This window comes from Carcharhinus amblyrhynchos, chromosome 15, assembly GCF_965287045.1.
Source record: "Carcharhinus amblyrhynchos chromosome 15, sCarAmb.v2.hapA, whole genome shotgun sequence".
Classification (NCBI taxonomy): domain Eukaryota; kingdom Metazoa; phylum Chordata; class Chondrichthyes; order Carcharhiniformes; family Carcharhinidae; genus Carcharhinus; species Carcharhinus amblyrhynchos.
Window position 1 is genome coordinate 57,025,655 of NC_137338.1, and position 23,470 is coordinate 57,049,124.

At 42.3% G+C, this 23,470-nt stretch overlaps 1 protein-coding gene across 1 annotated transcript in view; it reads right to left on the reverse strand.

The window, feature by feature from the left end:
• cnksr2a (connector enhancer of kinase suppressor of Ras 2a) overlaps positions 1-23,470 on the reverse strand; it is a 422,869-nt gene that overhangs the window by 221,792 nt on the left and 177,607 nt on the right. Inside the window, exon 6 of the mRNA XM_080203990.1 lies at positions 10,752-10,871. Within this exon, the coding sequence (XP_080060116.1) occupies positions 10,752-10,871 (120 nt within the window). The remainder of the gene's footprint in view (positions 1-10,751; positions 10,872-23,470) is intronic.

Sequence of the window (23,470 nt, forward strand, 5' to 3'; positions counted from 1 at the left end):
CATCTTCAAGAAAGATCTCAAGTCTGACTGCAGTAACTACAGAGGAATATCCTACTGTCAGCCACAGGGTAGGTTATCGCAAGAGTTCTCCTTAATTGCCTTCTCTCTGAAAAACTCCTTGCAGAGTTTGGTGCGGATTCCACTCACTAAACAGCACAAAGATCATGATCTTCATTGCATGAGGAATGCAGGGAACAGCACCAACTCTTGTACGCGTCCTCAGTTGATCACAAATAGGCTGTTGACACTAGCAACCATGAGGAATTATGGAGCATCCTTCTCCATTTTGACTGCCCCCAAAGGTTTGTCACCATCCTCCCCCTGCACCACAATAACATGCAAACTATGATCCTGACCAAAGGGGACAATTCTGCACCCGCATTCGCCATCAACCAAAATGGCGACATGGCACAAATAGCATGAGAGTCAGCAAATGAGGTTTTCGCTGGCGAGACTGTGAAGAACGTGAAGAATGAGAGGAGAACCTACTCGGGAGCAGCAATACAATATAGCCCCAGGAGCAGAGGGGGGCACGCCAGAGAACTGCCCCCCGGCACAGCTTGACATCACCAGGTTGGCAGGGAGCACGCCAAGATCTTTGAGGCAGGGGACGTAGCAGTGAGGTGAGGGAGTGCCAGCTATGCTGCTGTGGTGATTGGCGAGTAGTCCCTGATAATTTTGTGCTGGGGTGGTGAAATGGGACTGGGGGGAGTTTAACCTCAATGCTGATTGCAGTGCCCCAATCAACAATAAACCCCGATCTCAGTGCAGTTGTTTTTGCCGGCTTCATCAGGCCCTGCCCACCAGAATGGCAGCAGGGAAAAATACATGGGGTTATGGGGATAGGGCCTGGGTGAAGTTGCTGTTGGTGCAGGCTCGATGGGTGAATGGCCTCCTTCTACAATATAGGATTCAATGATTTCTAAATGATCAACAATCACATGGGAATGCTTTTTATTCTTCTGCAAAAGTGAAAGATGCAGTCCATTGCCACACAGGATTAGTTTAGATGGATTCAAATTTCCTCACAACTGGTTGATTCTTCAAAAAAAATTTCATTCAGGAGACATGGGCCAGTATTTGATGCCTGTCGCTAAGTGTTCCGGATTTGAGTGGCTTGCTCAGCCAAACGGTAGTTCGGAGTCAACCATATTGCTGTGGGTCTGGAATCAGATGTTGGCCAGACCAGATAAGGAAGGCAGATTTCCTTCCCTGACGGTTTAGAAAAGACTCTAGGAAATAAAGTTTGAAATTTATTTATTAGTGTCACAAGTAGACTTACATTAACACTACAATGAATTTATTGCGAAAATCCCCTAGTTGCCACACTGCGGCGCCTGTAGACTGAGGGAGAATTTAGCATGGCCAATACACTTAACCAGCACGTCTTTCAGACTGAGGGAGGAAACCCACACAGACACAGGGAGAACGTGCAGACTCCACACAGTGACCAAAGCTGGGAATTGAAATGTGAGGAAAATCTTGAAATGTAACATTCTCATGTTTATTGTTACGTGTACCACCATGCGCCAACATTTTGTAAATTGTTCAGTTTTATTTACCGCATCAAAGCCAAAATAAAACTGAGTGATTCTCCGAAAATCAACAAGAGAATAGCTGTGTTGTAACGTTTCAATAGATGTGACAGGGAATAGGTACTGCTACAAGAGCAAGTGGTAAAACGCACTGCACCAGCAAAACCAATAAATTTGATCTATCTTTAAGCTGTCCTATTACGTGTAAACGGATTGAATAAATTTGGGTACCTAAATCAAAGAAGATAAGCTCATCAGCCAACATACTGGCATTCAGTCAACTAAATTGAATTTGCATAATATGAAAACCCACCCAACCAAATACTGCAACCATTATTTTAGTGAATCATTTAAAAATACATTACTACATTGAATATTTAATGTAGTTCAGCACAGAGGGTGACCATTTGGCCCAACATGTCTGTGCCAGCTCCCTACAGGAGCAATTGAGTTGCCACGTTTTCCCATGTGTAGCCATGCAAATGTTGTCTATTCAGGTGCATGTCTAATTCTATGAAATTATGTCAGTCCAAAACTCAAATGCTAATGAGTGGTGTGCAGAATGCAGTCTTGCGAGAGACTACAAGGTGAGTGCAACAAAGTCTTTCTGCTATAGGGCTGCACTGCTCCTCTGTACATCATGCTGTTGGGGCAGACTAGTCCCTGCCCTTAATCTCCAATCTGGTCCTCATGGGCAGCATCGTGCTGCTGGACCCATGGGATCTCCTATGTCACCAAGTCAGATCAGTTGTGCACCTGATGTTAGGCTGTACAGGTGTCTCCTTCTCCTTAGTGCCACACATCACTGTCTATCTGCACAGCACTGCTCTGAGGGACTCATGCAGCCACAGCAACGAAGTTCAAATGGGAGTGGAGTGCAAAGTGAGGCTGGGAAGGGGGAAATGGATAATGAAGGCAATGTGGAAAGAGGGCTGGGGGAGGCCAAGGGTTCATAACGGCACACAGAGGGGCAAGGAGATGGATGAAGGAGGCAAAGATTGGCCAGGGGATGACTGAAGGAGAGAATCTGGAAAGATGAAGCTGCGTGAAAACCTCACAAACAAGGGAACCAAAGGGATATCACATCGTTTAATGGAAGGGGATGCACAAAGGCTCAATGCGTGATGGGTAGAGGTCCAAGTGGGGCATGGGTCTCTCATTGATGATGGGCTTGGGAAAGGGTGATTGAATGGAGGAACAGATTTCTTCTTGAGGTTGCTAACCTTTTCCCTCTGGGTCGCTGACACCCTGAATGACCTGGTGAAGACAGGTGGACTGGAAAGAGTGATAGAAGTGCGCTGGACTGATGTTTAAATATGGCACTGAGAGCTGAAGCCCATCTGCTGAGGGCAGGCAGACAAATCAGCTGTCGGCTCGGTAGGAGATTTGGAAGCAAACTCATCTGTGCATAAAATTATTGAGATTCCAAGCACAGAATTGGATGTGGGATCCTGCCATTCTGGCCAGGGGGAAAGGCACTATGGGAGCCACCCATCACCACACTTAGTCTCAGAAACAGAGAATGATGTCCTCTCCATCTAATTCTGTCCAAGACTCCTCAAAACTTTGAGCACCTTAGCGGAATCTCCCATTTAAAGAATGTTACCTTTTCCATCTTCAGCAGAATAATTCCACATAAATTGGTTTGGCAGCTCTGAACAAAAGATTAATTACACTTCTACTTGAGAATGAGAGCATTGGCCAAGATCTTTGCATTACTGGCCCCGTGACATTATCACTAAACATATCTGCATCCATGACTAAGTAACAGAGCAAATGTTCCCTGTTTCTTTCTCTACAGATATTGCCTAGCCAGCTGAGTACTCATCATAACTCATCACCCCAACTGAAATGACAAATCACTTCCTCTCCACTTGGAACATCACTGAGAGGAAACTCAACTTCTTGCTATCCGAACGTTGGCCTGGTCCAGCTATCTGAACATCTGAGTCACAAGGTTGTGTGTTCCAGACCCATGCCAGAATTTGAACAGAAAGGTTGACATTCCAGTGCAGGACCGAGGGCATGCTGCATTGTCAAAGGTGCCAATTCACAGTTCAGACATTAAACCAAAAGCCCATCTACTCTGATGGATGTAAAAAATCCTATGGCACTAACTAGGAGAAGGACAGGTGAGTTATCCTGGTGTCCTGGGGCAAATACTTATCCTTCAAACAAGATGATGAAAATAGATTATCTGATCATTATCACATTGATGTTTATGGGAGTTAAGCAGAATATCACAGCTGTACTGTGGGAGGACATCATGGAAGGCTCACACAGCGAGGCAACGTGGGTAGAGCTCAGGAGTAGGAAGGGTGTAGTCACAATGGTGGGAGTTTACTATAGTAAAATTGACTGTTGTGTTTCTGACATTGCAACATTGACAGCACTTCTAGAAGTACAGCATTGGCTGTAAAATGCATTGTGGCATCCTGTGACCAGGAAAAGCTCTATCTAAATGAGCTTTCTTTTTTATTTACTATGTATCAATTGTTATGAGCAGCTAAATTGAGCCCCATTTATTTACCTAATGAACTTAGTGTTTGGATTAGTACTTGGAACAATGATGTTATTGCCATCACAGAGATTTGGTTAAAGGAAGGGCAGGATTGGCAGTTTAATGTCTAGTATACCTACGTTTCGGTAGGATAGAGGAGGATGTAAAAGGGGTGGGGGAGTTGCACTACTGGCAAGAATATCACAGCTGTACTGCGGGAGGACACCTTGGAAGGCTCATACAACGCGGCAATGTGGGCAGAGCTCAGGAGTAGGAAGGGTGTGGTCACAATGTTGGGGGTTTACTATAGGCTGCCCAACAGCCAGCAGCAGATCGAGATATGCAGGCAGATTTTGGCAAGGTGTAAAAATAACAGGGTTGTTGTGGTGGGAGATTTTAATTTCCCCTATATTGACTGGGACTCACTTAATGTTAGGGGCATGGATGGGGCAGTGTTTGTAAGTAACATCCAAGAGAGCTTCTTGAAACAGTATATAGATAGTCCAACTAGAGAAGAGAGCATACTGGACATAGTATTTGTAATGAGCCAGGCTAGGTGGTCGACGATTCAGTAAGGGAGCAATTTGGGAACAGTGACAACAAATCAGTAAGCTTTAAGGTACTGATGGATAAAAATAAGTGTAGTCCTCAAGTGAAGGTGCTAAACTGGGAGAAGGCTAATTACAACAATATTAGACAGGAACTGAAGAATGTAGATTGAGGGCATATGTTTGAGGGCAAATCAACATCTGGCATGTGGGAAGCTTTCAAGTGTAAGTAGACAGGAATTCAGGGCTAGCACATTCCTGTAAGAATGAAGGATAAGTATGGGAAATTTCAGGTACCTTGGATAATGAGAAATATTGTGAGCCTAGTCAAAGAGAAAAAGGAAGCATTTGTCAAGGCTAGGAGACTGGAAACATACAAAATAAGTGTGCATTCCAAGGAAAATAGAAAGAAACTTAAGCAAAGAGTAAGGAGGGCTTAAAAGGGTTACAAAAAGTTATTGGTCAGTAGGATTAAGGAAAATCCCAAGGCTTTTCATACATATATAAAGAGCAAGAGGGTAGCCAAGGAGAGGGTAGGCCAACTCAATGACAGGGGAAGGAATCTATGCACAGAGCCAGAGGAAATGGGCGAGGTATGATGAGTACTTTGCATCAGTATTTACCGAAGAGAAGGATTTGGTGGATGATGAGTCCAGGGAAGGGTGTATAGATAGTTTGGGTCATATTGAGATCAAAAAGGAGGTATTGGGGGTCTTGAGAAACATTAAGATATACAAGTCCCCAGGGCCTAATGGGATATACCCCAAAACACAGAGAGGCAAAAGAGGAAATTGCTGGGGCCTTGAGAGAAATCTTTGTATCCTCACTAGCTACAGGAGAGGTCCCAGAGGGCTGGAGAATAGCCAGTGTTGTTCCTTTGTTTAAGAAGGGTAGCAAGAATAATCCAACTATAATTACAGGCCAGTGAGCCTTACGTTAGTGATAGGGAAATTATTGGAGAAGATTCTTTGAGACAGGATTTATTCCCACTTGGAAATAAGTGGATGTATTGGTGACAGGCAACATGGTTTTGTGAAGGGGGGGGTCGCGTTTCACTAACATAAGGATTTTTTGAGGAACCAATGATGATGATTGATGAGGGTAGGACAGTGGATGTTGTCTACATGGACCTCAGTAAGGCCTTTGACAAGGTCCCTCATAGCAGACTGATACACAAGGTGAAGTTGCTCAGGATCAGAGGTGAATTGGCAAGATGGATACAGAACTGGCTCGGTCATAGAAGACAGAAGCTATGAATGGAAGGGCGCGTTTCTGAATGGAGGGCTGTGACAAGTGGCATTACTCAGGGATCAGTGCTGGGACCTTTGTTGTCTGTAATATATATATATATATATATATATATATATAAAAGGAAAATGTAGCTGGTTTGATTAATAAGTTTGGGGACGACGCAAAGATTGGTGGAATTGCAGAAAGTGATGAAGATCATCAGAGGATACAGATCAGTTGGAGACTTGGGCGGAATGAAGGCAGATGGAGTTTAATCTGGACAAATGTGAGGAAATGCATCTTGGAAGGTCTAATACAGATAGCAAATATATATATAAATGGCAGAATAGGAGTATTGATAGGCAGAGGTGTACAGGTACATAAGTCACTGAAAATGGCAACATAGGTGAGAAGGTGGTCAAGATGGCATTTGGCATGCTTGCCTTCATTAGCTGAGGTTTTGAGTTTAAAAATGGGCACATCATGTTGCAGCTTTGTAGAATCTTAATTAGACCACACTTGAAATATAGTGTTCAATTCTGGTCGCCACACTACCAGAAGGATGTGAAGGTTTTTGGAGAGGGTACAAAAAGGATTTACCAGGATGTTGCCTGGCATGGAGGGCATTAGCTATAAGGAGAAGTTGGAGAAACTTGGTTTGTTCTCACTGGAACGACAGAGGGGTGACCTGACAGAAGTCTACATGATTATGAGGGGCATGGACGGAATGGATAGTCAAAAGCTCTTTCCCAGGGTGGAAGAGTCAATTACTCGGGGGCATAGGTTTAAGATGCAAGGGGCACGGTTTAATGGAGGTGTACCAGGCAAGTTTTTTTACACTGAGGGTGGTGGGTGCCTGAAACTCATTGGCGGGGGAAGTTGTGGAAGCAGATACAATAATGATTTGTAAGGGGTGTCTTGACAAACGAATACGATGGGAATAGAGGGACATGGTCCCCGAAAGGATAGCGGCTTTTAGTTCAGTTGGACAGCATGGTCAATGCAGGCTTGGAGGGCCAAAGGGCCTATTCCTGTGTTGTAATTTTCTTTGTTCTTCTCTTTGTTCTTTGTTACTTTTATTACATTGTGGCAATCAGAAAAACCATTTTTGATAATCATGAGGTGAGACATGTATTAGAAGATGTATCCTCCTTGACAATATTTTCTTTTAAAATGTGGAACAACATTCCATTGATGTACACTTAGAAATTGACCTGGATTGTTTTTTTTAAATGTCTTACGTTCATTTTGGAAAGTCAATAAACATGCCTTTTCTCAGAAACCAGCTAAATGATCAGCATAATCCTTGAGGGGAATCAGCTATGTGCTTGTTTACACTGCAATTACATTAATTGATGGAGAAAAAACTTGGTTTAAACATAAAGGTTAGTGATTTATTCAAATTCACCTGACGGATAAGCTTTCAGTTTTGCACTTCTTTTAAGAACTTAGTTAGGAATGAGCTGAGAAGCACAGTGGTTAACACTGCTGCTTCACAGTGCCAGGGACCCAGGTTCGATTCCGGCTTAGGTCACTTAGGTCTGTGTGGAGTCTGAACGTTTCCCCTACGTCTGTATGGGTTTCCTCTGGGTGCTCCTGTTTCCCCCCACAGTCCAAAAGACTTGCTGGTTAGATGCACTGACCATGCTTAAATTTCCCTCAATGTACCTGAACAGGTGCCAGAGTGTGGTGACGAGGGTATTTTCACAGTAACTTCATCTCAATGTTAATGGAAGCCTGATTGTGACACGAGTAAATAAACTTTAAACTTGGGTTAAAAACCTGCCCAGCTCGCATTATCTTTGCCTTGCCTGAGATAGAGTGATTATCTGAGTCCAGCTTGGAATCCATATCTCAATGGAACTTGTCTGTTTTTGGAAACCCAAGAGGTTGAATTGAGAAGGATTAATCTGGCTCTAATTTCCTTGACACTGAAACTTTGTTGGTGAAAAAATCCAAGCACGTACTAGGATTACCGATCTGCCTTCACATGAGGAATCTCCAGATCAACAATGTCGAAATTCTGCGAGCTTTATTCATTTTTTTATGAAGTCTATTCCTCAACTGTCCACCTGTGCAGAGATGCTATTTGCTTGTTCTTTGTAATTATATGGGCACTTGCGTGTGTGCTGGACATTTTAAAAGGATTACAAATTGTATGTTAACCAGTTCTTGCAACTTGTTTTAGTATGAAGTCTCATTTTGTAATAAACCAATCATTCTGACTTTGTTGACTGAAGACTGGTTAAAGCTTCTTTTATTCTGGGTCTAACAGTAGCCATTTTGGTGAATAAATTACACAATTACACTAATGTTGCAATCTGTGGAGAAATGGCACTAGCAAGACTGCACTCTTGTGCCATTCTGGTATAACACTGATTGGGACTCTTGCAGATTTGAAACATGGACATTGGGTTATTTTAAATGGAATAATAATAATTGGTAATGGCTAAAAGGATGGTTTCTCATACATCAGCAAACCAAAATGGCTTTGGAAGGTGCTGACACTTTTCTAAAGTTGGAAGACTTATTTCTGACTGATTGACAAAAAGTAACCAAGGCAAAGCTATCAGAATTAGCAGCTAAGTTGAGGTTGCAATTAACCGTAGGGGTGACGAAAGATGACATGGTTGAGCTAGAATTACAGCATTTGAAATTGGAAGGGAAATCCAAGAGACCATGTTCTCCAGGGAGTTGACTCAGATTCAGTTGCAACAAGGTAGTTTTAAAACAAAAAAAGAAAAACTTGAACTTGAACAGGAAAGAAAATTGGAATTGAGAAGGCTTGAGAGAGAGAGGAAAACAGCCTTTCAGAAGCTGCAACAGGAATTTCAGGCAAGGGGGAATGATAAAGAAAGAGAGGCAAAGGACAGAAAGATGGAACAGGAAGGGCCTTAAAAGGCTGCAATTTTTTAAAAAAGTAGCGATATATGTTGAGGAATATTCTGATGATGAAGTAACCACCCTCAAACCAAAACCCAATGGGAGGATATTTAAATTTGTACAAGCCATTCCAAAATTTGAAGAAAGTGATATAGAAGCAATTTTTATTTCATTTGAGAAGATAGCTAAGCAAATGAAGTGGCCAAAAGAAAACTGGACATTTCTCCTACAGAGGAGGTTTTCTGAGGAGCTCATGAGGTTTATGCATCACTTTCAGAAGAGGTTTCTGTGCAGCATAAAAGACTGTTCTTCAAGTATATGAGTTGGTGTCTGAGGTGTATATGCAGACATTTTGAAACATGTGGAACAGCCTTGGAAAACCTATATTGACCTCAAGGGGGTAAAGCAAAGTAATTTTGACCTTTGTACGTGGCCATTAAAGGTACACCCAATGTGTGAAACTTTGAGGGAAATAATTCTCCTGCAAGAATTTGAAAATTAACTTAGTTCAGTGGTTAGAACTTATACTGAAGATGAGAGGGTTGCAACTGCTGGCAGGTAGCAAAGGTGGCTGATGATTGTGAGCTTGTCCATAAATTCATATTCTTTACCCCACAAACCCAAAAAAGATGGAAGGTGGCAAGGTGAAAGGAAGGCAAGTAGCCAGGGAAGAAGAGCGACAGCTGGGGAAGTCCTGGAAATTCCTCCTCAGACTGGAAAAGGAAGGTGCTGAGGGTGGTAGTGATATTATGGATATGACAACTCAATTTCCAAAGGCCATCCCTTTAAGAACAATTACAGTAATGCTCTTTCAGAGAGTTGGTGCAGACTTGATGGGTCAAATGGCCTCCTTCTGCACTGTGGGTATGGTTCTAGAGTAGGGAAGGTGACTCAGTTTTTTTGTCAATATGAACTACCGGCAGAGATTCAATTGGCCAAAATTTCAATCTTATGTCTATATTTGTTTAAATCATGATGAGTTGTTTGAGTATTAAACAGTTGAAGTTCACAATATACAATCTACAGATTCAGAGGATTTTAGGGAGATACCATCAAACCCTTTAATCAATAACTAAAACATTTTGTCATGAATTTTCCTATTATTTGGACAAAGGTCTAGACTTTCTTTTATTTGCTACCCAAGATTCACCGAATGAATTCATCGGTTTTAGTCCTTGTGAGTTCAACTGCTGACACGAGATAAGAGGTATTCTGAAATTAATCCAATAGGATATCGGGACAAATCCTCTGTGTTAGATTATGTGTCCACATTTGAAGGATGGTTCATGAGAGCTTACAAAACAGCTCAGGAACATCTTAAAATTTCTTAAACATGGATGAAGGAATTGGTAGATAAGCAAGCTGCGATCCAAACATTAAACTAGAGGATGAAATGTTAGTGTTATTGCTTTTACAGGAGTGACCTCTGAAAACATTGAATACAAGGAAATTAAGTGTATTGGTAAAGTAAATTATCTGAAGTGCTGAAGATCCATTGGTGAGAACTTCCAGGCATCAAGACGACTAACGATCTATCTTCACACAACAGATCTCTAGATCAAGTGTTGAAGCGTTGCGGACTTCATCTTTTAATAAATAAAATCTATACTTCAACAATCCATTTCTATAAATATGCTATCTGTTTGACATTATTTGTGTGTGTGTGTGCTGGGATAGTTACACTTGTAGATTACAAATTGCGTTAGTCAGTTTTTCTGACTTGAATGAAGCTTTGTTCTACAATAAATTAATCATTCTGAGTTTATTGGAAGAAGCTTGGTTAAAGTCTCTTTATTTCTGGGTCTAATGGTTGCCAAAGTAAATAACCAGCCAATTTTGAGTGAGTGAATTAAACATTTACATTGATGTTATGACCTGTGTAGTAGTTGGGCTAGCAAACCAGCATATCCCTCCCATCCCAGTCATTACACTGAATTATACCTTGCAGTAGACAAAGATACCAACTGCAGAAGATCTGAACTTACTTCACGTGTTTTCTGCCTTTAATGCAACTCAAAGAGCTGAGCTTTGACTCAAAAAAGACATGGCTCTTACCAATCCTTCACTGGGTTTGATGTTTGTCAGCTGAACCACCTCCAAGTGAGCAGACTGTGAAACCAGCGGATCAGAAGATAGAGAGATAATGTGGTCACAAACACCTGAGAGCGTTTTACACTATAACAGAAAGAGAAAATAAAAGGATAAGGATTCATTTCAAGGAAACTATAGGAAAAAATAAATAACACAATTTAATAACCAAATGAGAATGCTTTTTTTTAAAATAATGAGAAAGGAGTTCTGAAACTCAGTATCACCAATGCATTCCCCAAATAAAATATGTAGTGTATTTTACAAAATGTTCCTGTAAGAGCCTCATGATGATGAAGGATACACCATTTGAATCAAAATAAATAACCTCCAGCTGCTAATGTTTTAAAGTGAACAATTTTTTAGCTCTGAAATAGCAGGAAGCCAAATCCTTTAGTACATTTGAGATGGAATGAAACTCTAGGTACCTGAACATCCATCTGAGTAGACGAGAAAAATCAAGAATTACAACTTCCTGCAGAGCAACTATTATTCTTAAAGACTAAAGATAGCTGAGTCCTTCAAGGATTCAATTATTTGAGACTAATGATAACTTTGGGGCCACATAAATGCCTCACTGGAGCTTATTAAGACTCTTAATTGTTGAGGCTATGGGCATAATGAGCAGAACTTGCAGCGAGAGCAAGAACGCCCTCAGATATGCCCCCTTTTTGTAGAGGTGGGAAGTGGTGAGCCAATAATCTACCCATGGTGTCCACTCCACTCAAATGAGGTTGTAAATGACACAGAATTCTAGCTTCCATATCAAATTCCTGGCTCCCTCCCAACCTTGAAGGGAAATCTTCCTTTCTACTCTCTCCAAGCCCAGGAATTTCAGTAGGCCACTTTTTATGAATATGAACAGTAGATAGAAATCTACTTTTGCCATGTAAACCTTACATTGAATACATTTTGTAGATTATAATTGTATCATGGAGTTTCAACAACACCACAATGCAGCATAGAATATGAGACAGAACATATAAAACCACTTTAATTTAGTGCACTTTTTTTGACAATGAGAATGTCACAGTTGCAGCACCTTTCAATTTCCTTGGAACATCCAAACATGTTTCCCAGTTATTAATGATGTATTTTTAAAATGTAGTTGCAATCATAACGTGGACAACATAGTCTAGGCCTGATCACAGAATAGGTTTCTACGTCTTACTTAAAATCAATGCCTGAAGGTGGTGAGGTTTTTATTATCTCTTGTGGATTTTTCCAGACTATGCCAGCACATAGAAGTGAACAAATGCTGTGCATTCTTACAGCAATGGCACTTTGAACATTGAGGGAAGTGTAAGCACATTCAGTTCCTTTGGAAATATTTTAAACAAACAAAGAATGTAAAAGCATGACCCTTTTCTCCCAATTTAACCACCTATGTTTAACTTTTGTGCTAGAAAGTGAAGGATAAGAATCAGATAATAGCTTATATAATGCTCTTTACAAAAAAGAAACAACTCAGCATGCTTTAAAGACAGAAACATCAAATAATTTTGGAGTGAAAGAAATTAAAGTGTGTGTCTGCGTGTGTGTTTGCATGTGTGTAAATGTGAGAGAGAGCGCGCATGTGCGGGAGTACGTCAGTGTGGGAGCGCACGAGAGCGTGCATGTGTGAATATGCGTGTGTGTGAGAGTGTATGTATGTGAGGAGCATGTGTGTGTGAGGAATGGGTTTTTGTGTGTGTAAGTGTGAGACAGAGCATATGTGATTATGTACGTGTATGTTTGTGTTTAAGGTGTGTGTGAGAAAAGAGTGTGTGCGAGTGCACATGAAGGCGCACGCTTGAGGACACGTGTGTGAGGGCGCGAGGGCGAGGGCAAGAGGGAGACTGCGCGAGTGCGCAAGTGAGAGTGCGTGAGTGGGAGCACACGAGTGTGCTAGTGAGAGTGCATGAGTGCGCGAGTGTGAGTGCGCGAGTGTGAGTGCGCGAGTGTGAGTGCGCGAGTGTGAGTGTCAGTGCTCATGTGAGTGCGTGAGTGCACGTAAGTGCACGTGAGCATGAACACACGAGCATCAGTGTGTGCGTGAGCGAGAGAGTGCGCGTGCGAGAGAGTGCATGTGAGTGCACACGTGTGAGAGTACGTGCGTGAGAGTGCACATGTGTGAGAGTGCTCGTGTGAATGCACGTGTGAGAGGGATTATAAGAGTGCATGCATGTGTGAGTGCCCATGTGTGTGAGTGCATGCGAGAATGAGTGTGCATGAGAGTGTGCGTATGTGTGACAGTGCACACGTGTGAGAGAGCGTGTGAGAGAGAGAGTGAGTGTGTGTGTGAGAGAGTGAGTGTGTGTGTGAGAGAGTGAGTGTGTGTGTGAGAGAGTGAGTGTGTGTGTGAGAGAGTGAGTGAGTGTGTGAGAGAGAGAGTGTGAGAGAGAGAGAGAGTGTGTGAGAGAGAGAGTGTGAGAGAGAGAGAGTGTGTGAGAGAGAGTGTGTGAGAGAGAGTGTGTGAGAGAGAGAGAGTGTGTGAGAGAGAGAGAGTGTGTGAGAGAGAGAGTGTGTGAGAGAGAGAGTGTGTGAGAGAGAGAGTGTGTGAGAGAGAGAGTGTGTGAGAGAGAGAGTGTGTGAGAGAGAGAGAGTGTGAGAGAGAGAGAGAGAGTGTGTGTGAGAGTGTGTGTGTGTGTGTGAGAAAGTGTGTGTGCGTGTGTGTGTGTGCGTGTGTGTGTGCGTGCGTGCGTGAGCGTGCATGCGTGAGTGTGTGTGTCAGTATGCGTCTGTGCAAGTGTGTGTGTGTATGTGAGTGTGTATGCGAGTGTGCATGTGTATGCCAGTGTACACGTATATGCGAGTATGTGTTTGTGTGCATGTGTGTTTGAGACGTGTCAAATTTAATTCTCTAAGCTCCTTGATCTTCTGCCAACTTAGCTCATTTTTCTCTTGAGGTTCTTCATATTATTTCAGGACGCAGATGCTCGAATTCCCGCCAGAGAACCCTACTCTTAGTTTTATCTATATTGTTGGCTTTGATAAAGACTATGAAAACTGGATCCTCTCCCTCCCACTCCAAGTTCCCTCTTAACTTTGAGGAGATGTCCCAACCCTGGAACTGGACAGGAGCGCAATCTTTACATCACCTGGTCTCAGCTGTAGAGAAGGGTAGCTTGACTATGCCATCTATTTTCACAACCACATTTTTTACACCACTGCATTTGATTGGCCTCCTGTACCACAGTGCTGTGGCCAGTCTGCCCACCCTCCCTGCAGGCTTTTCTCTCATTTAAACAGCAGCAAGTACTTGGTCGCTGTTGGTCAAATACAGGGCTGAAATTCCTTCTAATTCTGTCCTGGGTTCCCATACCTATCAGAACTGCAGTCGTACCCTCTCCCCTCTGGGTACTGACCACTCCAAACTACTGCTTAACCTAATGGTTGTGATTGCCTTCTGAAATAAAAACGTTCAGCTATCTTTCCCTTTCCTTGCTGCTCTGCAAACTAGCACAAAACAATTCGAAGTTGAAGTTCCTCGAGCTGCAGACACATATGGCATGCGTGATTGCCTAGGATTACAATGCTGTCCAGAAACTCCCACATGTTGCAGGTAAGTCACATTATTATTGTGGACTCGTGTGTTTTTTTTATATAGGCTCTCTTACCCTTGCTGCTATTTTATTCCATGATAATCCATTCAGAATTCCTCCAATGTCACTTTTATTTCACGACAATCTTGACCCTGGTTTTCCAAGTTTCCAGCTCTAATCTCTGATGATTTGCTTTCAGGATCTAATACCAGCTTGGCCTTTCAATGACCGATGATGACTCACAAAACAATTAAGAAACAAACGCTCACCCTCAGTCAGCCTCCCATTTTCTTCCTGAGCACGGGTGGCTGTGAGAGCAGTCTTTGGGCTGCTCATGGATGCACCACAGCCGAGGTTATACAAGAGAACAGGTCAGAACACACCCCCACGACACGCATGAACTCAGGCAACTGGATTAGCTCAAATGAACAGCACGAATTGTCATAAACCCAAGTAACCACAAGGTGGTTTCATAAGTAAGGTTTATGTTACTACTAAGTTTATTTGATTAATACAAATGTAAGGTAAATATTAGTTCCTCAGAAGAAGATTATTGTGATGATTTTATGGCACATACTGGAGTCTTTCAAATAAATGTGTTCCCTTGTAGTATTAACGTTTATACGATGAAAACATCAACACTTTTGTTTCTGGTAATGGATTAATTACTTGCAGACAGGCATTGACTTCATAATGCTGGCATTACGACAAATACCTTGTTTAAAAATGGACACTTTGTTTTGAGTTTATGACACCATACCCACCCATCTGTTATAGAATTATTATTTATAAATTTGACATGTTTTGAACATGAGCCCAGGGTATTGATAAAATCTCCCGCAGCAATGCTGGGCCTCCTGCACTTTTCACACACCCGGCTGTAACTCCAGGTCGGAAGGTCACTACGGAGAACAGTCACTTACCCTGCTGACAGGGGTCTGAATCCACTGGAACAGAAGTCTAAAACCTGTGTGAAATGAAGTTAAAACTTTCCGCTAAAAAGCTGCCTTTTCCCTCTAATGGATCAATTCCTCATTTTTAAACATTGTTCCTAAGGGGAATTTGTTTCTGACTTGGATGGAATTCTCCCAACCCGCTGGCAGCGGGTTTGGAGGGCAGGCAGGAGCACAGAATCTAGCTGGAGCCAAAGGGCAGGATTTTCCTTCCTCCCCCCAATTCCCCCACTCCCTCCCTCACAGCATGTACTGCAGCGGTAGAGGCAGCCCGCCATTGGCCGGAGGTGGGATCTTCCAGTCCTGCTGCTGTTTCACCTTGTTCACACCTTCTGCGCTGGGGAACCCATGGCTGGGGATTACCCTTGGCAAGACTGGATGATGCTGCCCAAAAAGTTGGAAATCTGGCAGTGTAAGATCACATTGCAATTCTCCCAACAGTGGGTGGGTCTTCCTGCTGGCAAAAACATCATCTTACGAATGCTCATTGAAATAGCTTGCTCGCTGGCATCCCATCAAGTTTTTCAAGCTTGCATTACATCAGTATATAATTATGTTGGTCTAAAGCCCAAGAGTGGAGTGGTCCTCTGTTCACAAGAGATTTTGGGGCAAGTGAAACAAAGCCTTTCTGCTATAATGCGACACTGCTCCTTATGCAGTGTTCATCGCTCTGCCGGAACAGACTGGTTCCTGCCCTGCATCAACATGCCAAGCTGGTCTTCACAGGCAGCACTGTGTTGCTGTACTCCTGGGCCCTCCTGTGTCACCAACTTGGATCAGTACTGTGCATTGGGTTGCGAGTACAGGTGCCTCCTTCCCCCTGGCTCCACACACCAGTGTCCATCTAGACAGAACTGTGCTGAGATTTAAAAAGCCACCACAACAAAAATCTGAACTTCAACCAGGGTTGGAGTGTGAGGTGAGGCCCGAGGGGGATGAGATTGATCTGATGGAGACAAGGAGGAGCAACGTGGAAGGGCTGTGCAAGGGGGGGTGGGTGGATGGGTTAGGGCTTACAGTGGTTTTCAGAGGGGCAAGGACGTGATGAAGAAGGTGAACAATGGAAGACAGATGGAAGATGGAGGGGATGGAAGCTTGAATCTGACAAGGCTGCATGAAAAGCTCACAAACAAGGGGGTCAAAGGGATATTGTTTACTGGAAGGGAATACACAAGAACTCCAGATGTGGTAGATAAAGGTCCAAATTGGGCATGGGTGCCTCACAAGTGATGGGCTCCGGGGACAATGTTTGAATTGAGGAACAGATTTCTTCTTGAGGTTGCTAGCCTTTTCCATCTGGGTTACTGATGTCCTGCACGGTGGGCTGGAGAGAATTATAGAACTGCTAGACTGGATTTCAATATGGCTCTGAGACCTTCGAACCCATCAGCTGATGATCGGCAGGTGATTTGGGGGTAAACTCACCTGTGCATAATTAATGATGTTTCAAGCACAGAATTGAAGTTTTAAGTTTATTTATTAGTGTCACAAGTGGGCTAACATTAACACTTCAAAGAAGTTACTGTGGAAATCTCCCAGTCGCCACACTCCAACACTTGTTGAGGTAAACTGAGGGAGATATGGCATGGTCAATCCACCTAACCAGGACATCTTTTGGAGTGTGGGAGGAAACTGGAGCAGCCAGAGGAAACCCACGCAGATAAGTGGAAAACATGCAGACTCTGCACAGAAAGTGACCCAAGGCTGGGAATCAAACCCGAGTTCCTGGCATTGTTAAACAGCAGTGCTAACCACTGTGCCACCATGCCACCCTCTCTTTGCCTTTCCGAGTGCCATGAGCCCCAATCCATCCACCTACTCTCTTGCAGAACACTTCTGCATTGTCTCCCCCCTCTTGTCTTCATCAGGCCAACCTTACAGAGTATGTCACCATTCTGGTCAGTGGGCAAGGTGTCACTGGATCTACTTTCCATTCACTGAGACTCAAAATGGGAAAATTCCAATGTTCCAACTGACAATGCAGTTTCCTGGAGCAAATGTGTCCTAAGTCTGAGGACTGCATGAACTTATATTTATTTATTTCTTAAATACACATAAAATTTATTACATTTAGTAGTGAGAAAGCAGTGAAATATTTCAACCTTTTTTTCATAAGTTCTCCTTAATTCTGACAAATTGTTTTTTGCAATGGCAAGTCAAAGCAGGTGGGGTAGGAACTGCAGGTGGTTTTTGTCTTAAATACGTTGTCTACAGATAAAACAGTTTGTGAAGCACAACTCTAAAGATATATTCATTGTCTGAAACTCAAATCGTCAGTTTGCAATTTTTATACCTCTTCATCTATCTATCAAACCTGATTGTCATTCCTGAGCACTGAAAGCGTATCTCATAATGTGCATCTTAATCATTCTTTACTCGCCTGCATCCCTTCTAATCTTACTTCTCTTGTTGCATGCTTTTCAAATAACTTCTCCTAATTACCCCTCATTTGTTTGAATTCTCTCATTTGTCCTCTTTGCTTTGTTACTTCTCCTGAAGGTTTCCATTTTGAATTTAATTCTCGCTGTTTTGCTGACCGCATCTGTTTAATTTTTTTTTATTACTCAGTAAATTCTGTCTCATCTTAATGGTTCCTTTCTCTTTTGCTCATCCACTGTCAATTAAACTTTTATCAGATATTCCACGACTTTAAAATTGCCGGGGTATAATGATGTGGAGAAATTGGCCCAAACCTTCCTGGCTCCACATTGTCAGAAATGGAATGTACATTGGAAGATGCATACCAGGCTCATTGCTGGAGAGCATGAGAGATCAGTTTATAAGGTAACTGGCTTAAACGGCTTTGTTACCTGCCAGATTGTAGACTCAAGTCAATCTCATTTGTATAAATAAGAAAGGTTAAGTGCAGTGGGCAGTATGGTGTGTGGGCGGCGGAGGGGAGGGTGGTGGAAGGAAGGGCAGCATAGGGGAGGGGAGGGGAGGGATGGATGCTCTTCTTCTTTTTTTTAATCTTCCTCAACCTCCCAGGGCCAGCAGTTGAAAAGATGCATGAAAGGATTGAACTTGAAACAAAATGTAAGAGGCAAAGTCAAATAGGAAATTAGGAAACCAAAGAGAGGATACAAAGAAAATTGGCGGCTAACGTCAAAGAAAACTCAAAGATGTTTGATCGGTACATTAAGAGCAACAGAATAATTAAGGGAAGGGTACGGCCCATCAGAGACTCACATGGCAACTTAGGCATTGATGCAGAATCCTGTGGGCAGGGTTCTCAATGAGTACTTTGTTTCTGTCTTCACTTAGGAGAGGAATGATGTAGATGACACAAAAGTTTGCCATGTTAATAGTGGAGAGGACAGCTGCAACTCCAGAATGATATCAAGGGTTTGCCTGAGTGGGTGGAGAAGCAGCAAATTGTGAGGGAGGCAAAGAAAGGAAGGAAATACCCAATAAACAGAAGTGAGTCACCTTGGAGTGTATGTACGCAGATTGCTGAAGGTGGCAAAGTGGATAAGGTGGTCAAGAAAGCATAAGGAATGTTTTCCGTTATTGAGCAAGGTATTGAATACAAAAGCTTGAATATAATGCTGGAACTGTGTGAAATGCTGATTAGGCCACAGCTGGAGTTTTGTGTAGAGTTCTGGTCACCACATTACAGGATCAAGAAGAAGTGGGAATAGACTTAAAGTAATTGGAAAAAGGATAAAAAGCAACATAAGGAAAATCTTATTTCATGCAGAGAGTGGTTAGAATTTACAATCTGAAAGTGTGGTGGAGGGAGATTCAATCAAGGCATTTGAAAGGGAATTAGACAGTACCTAAAATGCAATAAGATGCAGGGTTACAGGGAGAAAATAGGGGAATGGCACAAGGTGAATTGCTTTTTTTGGAGAGCTAGTGCAAACATGATGGGCTGAATGGCTTCATTCTGTGCTCTAATAATTCTGTGATGAAAAATCACTGACTCTCTTCTTTCCACGGATGCTGCCAGATTTGCTGAGCATTTCCAGTCTTTTCTGTTTTATGTTGCCTCTTCCCTGTCCAGCACAGTCCAATTATTTCCCACTCATTCACCTTTCTTGACCTGTATAATTCACATGATCTTCATTTCCTTTCTCCAAGGCCAGAGCAGATAGACTCATTTAATGCAACTTTACTCCACCTTATTGTCTGGCAATAAAAATGATGGATAAATGAAATGTCTCTTATTTGTGTGTCTTAATGGCCTCTTGTGAATTATGTGGCATACAGGAGATTTTATTGTAGGGAACAATTTAATGAGTGCCCATGTTGAAATCCATCTAACCCAGAGTAAATGTTAGCTGCAGGCTTTAAGATTGGTGTGCCACTTGTTTCACAACACAGGCTGCTGGCACTGAAACACAGTTTCCCATAATGCTGGTTACTTGGCAGTGAGACTTGAAAGGATTGAAAACCCAGAAATCTCACTTGAGTTTTGAAAATAAAGATTGATTTAATCAAGACGTTTATAATGCTTAAATGATTTGATACAATCGGTAGAGACTTATTTTCTTTGCTTGCGGGGTGGGGAGGGGAGGAGTGGGGCATGGAAGGGATGGAAGTGGGGTAAGGATAGGGGTCTAGAACAAGGGACCATAATCCTAAAATTAGAGCTAGACCATGCAGGGTAATGTTGTTTAAAGTTTATTTATTAGTGTCACAAGTAGGCTTATATTAATACTGCAATGAAGTTGCTGTGAAAATCCCGTAGTCACCATACTCCAGCGCCTGTTCGGGTGCACAGAGGGAGAATAGAGCATGCACCTGACCAGCATGTGTTTCAGACTGTGGGAAGAAATCAGAGCATCTGGAGTAGACTTATGGAGACACAGGGAGAATGTGCAGACTCCGCAAGGAGAGTGACCCAAGCTGGGAATCAAACCTGGATTCCTGGTGTTGTAAGGCAGCAGTGCTAACCATCGTGTCACCGTGCCAATACACCTTCTCAAAAAGGGTAGTACATATTGAAATTCTCTCTCCCAAAAACCTGCTGAGTTTGGATCAATTCAAAATTTCTGAACTGAGATTGGTAGGTTTTTGTAAATCAGGGATGCAGGAATCGAGTGAGTAAATGAAGTTGAGATACAAGTCAACAATGGTCCAATTAAATGGTGGAAAGCATTCAAGGAGCTCGACAACCTGCTCCTGTTCCTGTGTTCATAGATGGTCAGCACTTCCTCAACATCAAAACATGAAGTCATTTAGCAGGCTATCGAAAGCAGTTCCAACTGTTAAAGAACATATTCACTGTTGGAACAGTACCCATTGTTCCTGTTGGGTTACCACCTCTTTCAGATAATGATGCACAGTTGAATGGCTACAGACATTTTTCCTTGTAATGATATGAGGTGACCTGAACCATAATTGAAGACTATCAGTGACTCGAGAGCAGTTAGTTATGACAGCAAGCGCTGAGGGTCTCAGACTGTCATCCATCTGACAAATGGAACTTTAAGCCATGTTTTTATTTTGGGAATGAAGCAAAACATCGGCAAATTTCGCACCTGGGGTTTAGCTAGTGGTGACAGCTCTGGATAATTCAGTTTCCAGAGATACAACTTCAAAATTTCAGAGACTGGCGAGCTTACTTTTAAGGCAAAGAAGGAAATAAAATGGAGGTCATAAATTCCTCCGGAGTGGCAATTAGCGTGGATTGTCACTCTGAGCCCACCTACCTACACCCACTTTATTCTGTGTCTGTCTCACCTACTTTGTGATTTAAGTTGGATGAAATCCAGGCTGTTCAGTTATCTCCAAAGCCCAGCATTGAAGTCTATGAGGACTGAGTGAAGGAGAACACATTCCCTTTTTTACAGTACCAACAGGAATAAACAGCAGTGAGTTTAAAGACCTCACTGAAAATGACAGGTCAGGAAGAAGGTAAGTGTCTAGCCTAAGTGGATGGGATTGCAGGCTTAGATGGTTGGCTATCAAGAGGAGCGGTGGCATGGAGGGAGGTAGGAGTCTCATGTGGATGGGAGAGGTTCAGGGTGGGTGTAACCTTATGACGGTCAGGGTAGAGTATACCGTGGAGCAGTGGTTAGTTAGTCATGGGGAGAAGAGGTAGGGAAGACCTTTGGAGGGTTATCGGTGTGATAGCGTTTACAATAGCCATACACAAGTTAGAAGCGATTTTAATTCTTCTAATGTTTTCAGACTAACTATCAAAGTTACCCTGGTGGAACCATCCGAAGTTAGGGATTCAATAATTTTTTTTCAGGTGGTTCCTAGCAAAGTGTAATTGACTCGGGGAAGTTAGTACCTCTGGACATGTGTGCGTGTGCTGACCTCAGGCGTTTTGAGACAGATTCCCCAATTCATATTTGGGGTACCCCTTCAAATCCAGCACTCCAGACTGGGGTGGGGCAGTGGGCAAGCATGGAAATTAGAACCCCCGAAGTTGGGAACTGAAAATTAAAGCATTTGGTTGAAAATGGCACTTTGCATAAATAGCTAATATTGTTTTGCACCAATAGATTTTGCACTTGGATATTGAATTGTAAGCTGAAATACATCTCACTGTTTGTAACTGCACCTTTGCAATAAATTCTAAGATATATTACAAAGGATGACTGGTGCACTTTTGTTCACTTAGGCTCCAAGATCAACTATTTTTAAAAACATTAGGGACAGTAACAATGCCTCTAAATTTTCGAGTCTGTTCATCAGTGCTGACACCTCACACTAAAGGTACAGCTACCACAGTATTTTGTGCTCTGTAATTGTTACCTGCAAGTCAAGTTCTATTTTTTGTTACTTAAACACTGAGCACTGGGTGAATAATCAATGGAAATCTCGCACCTTGTAAAGATGTGCTTCTGGAAACTTCACTCGCTGACTAATAAAGCATCAATAACAATTCCCACTCCCCAATTTAGAATGCCATTCAGGAAAAAGTTTCAATTGTAATTGCTTCTGTGTATATATTATAAATGAACTCTGATATTATGCTGCTGAAGCTAGTGGCCTGCATTGTCATAAAACACTATTGGTTAGGCCCGATAGAGTTAGCATCATAATTACAAATAATGTGGCATTTTCCAAAAGCAGTTGCTGAATTGCTTGACACATTATAGAGAAATTGACAGCTTGGAGTCTTCTGTGGCTCACCTAAGACTGCTTTACGTGCTGTTGAAACCTTTACTGTCTTCCCTGCCTTATTGTGAATTTTTCTTTAGGTCATCATGTAGGAACAGAATAAATCTAAAAAAAATGTTCCTCTAAAATCTAATTTCTTATAAATGCACAAGTTTGACTTGGGACCTTCAACAGTGAGAGCACACAAACGTAGGGAGTAGGTCTTTCAGCCTCTCAGGGTCTGCTCCATCATTCAGTGTCCAGTGTCTTCAAGTTTAAGACATTAGTTTCAGACCCAAGTTTCTTACCCTCAAATGTGAAATTCTATCATGTTATGATCACTCTAGTCCGGGGTAGCCTTTAATGTGAGATTATTAATTAATCCCATCTCACTGCATTACGATATTCAAAATGTCCTGTTCTCTGGTTGATAAGGAACTTACTGTTCTAAGTGGTCCTGAATACACTATGAACAGGCTGCCTTTGTAACTTTGATTGTCCAATTGATATCAAGATTAACATTGTCCACGATTATCGTGTGCTACTGTTTTTAAAATATCCATTACATTTTAATTTGTACTTTATTTGTACTGCAGCTACTATGTGAGAGGTTTGGGGCTGAGGGAGGGACATGGGGTGCAATGAGTTACTCCCACCAGTGACTTCTTTTCTTTGCTATTTCTTTTCCCCACTCAAACTAACCCTATTTCTCGATATTTTGTGTGAAAGTCATTTATCAATACTGTACTAATTTCTTCCTTCATTAACATAGCTATCCCATTTCCTTTGCCTTTCTTTCTATCCTTTCAAAATATCAAATACCTTTGAACGTTCAATTCCCAGCCTTGTTCACCTTGCAATCACATCTCTTTAATAATTATATAATACCCATGTATTTCTATATGCACTTATCTGTCTCATTTCAGTTATCATTACCCTGCATTATTGCCTTGTCCTTTCTCTTCAACATTCAAAATTTCCCCTCACCTGAATAATCCGCCCACACAGCCTCACAATTTGAGTTTAAAGCCTCCTTTACTGCCCGAATTATTCAATTCTCCAGGACATTGGTCCCAGTGTGGTTTAAGTGAACTCTATCCCAACAGAACAGCTCCCTGCCCTACTTTTCCCTTACTGGACATCCCAGAGT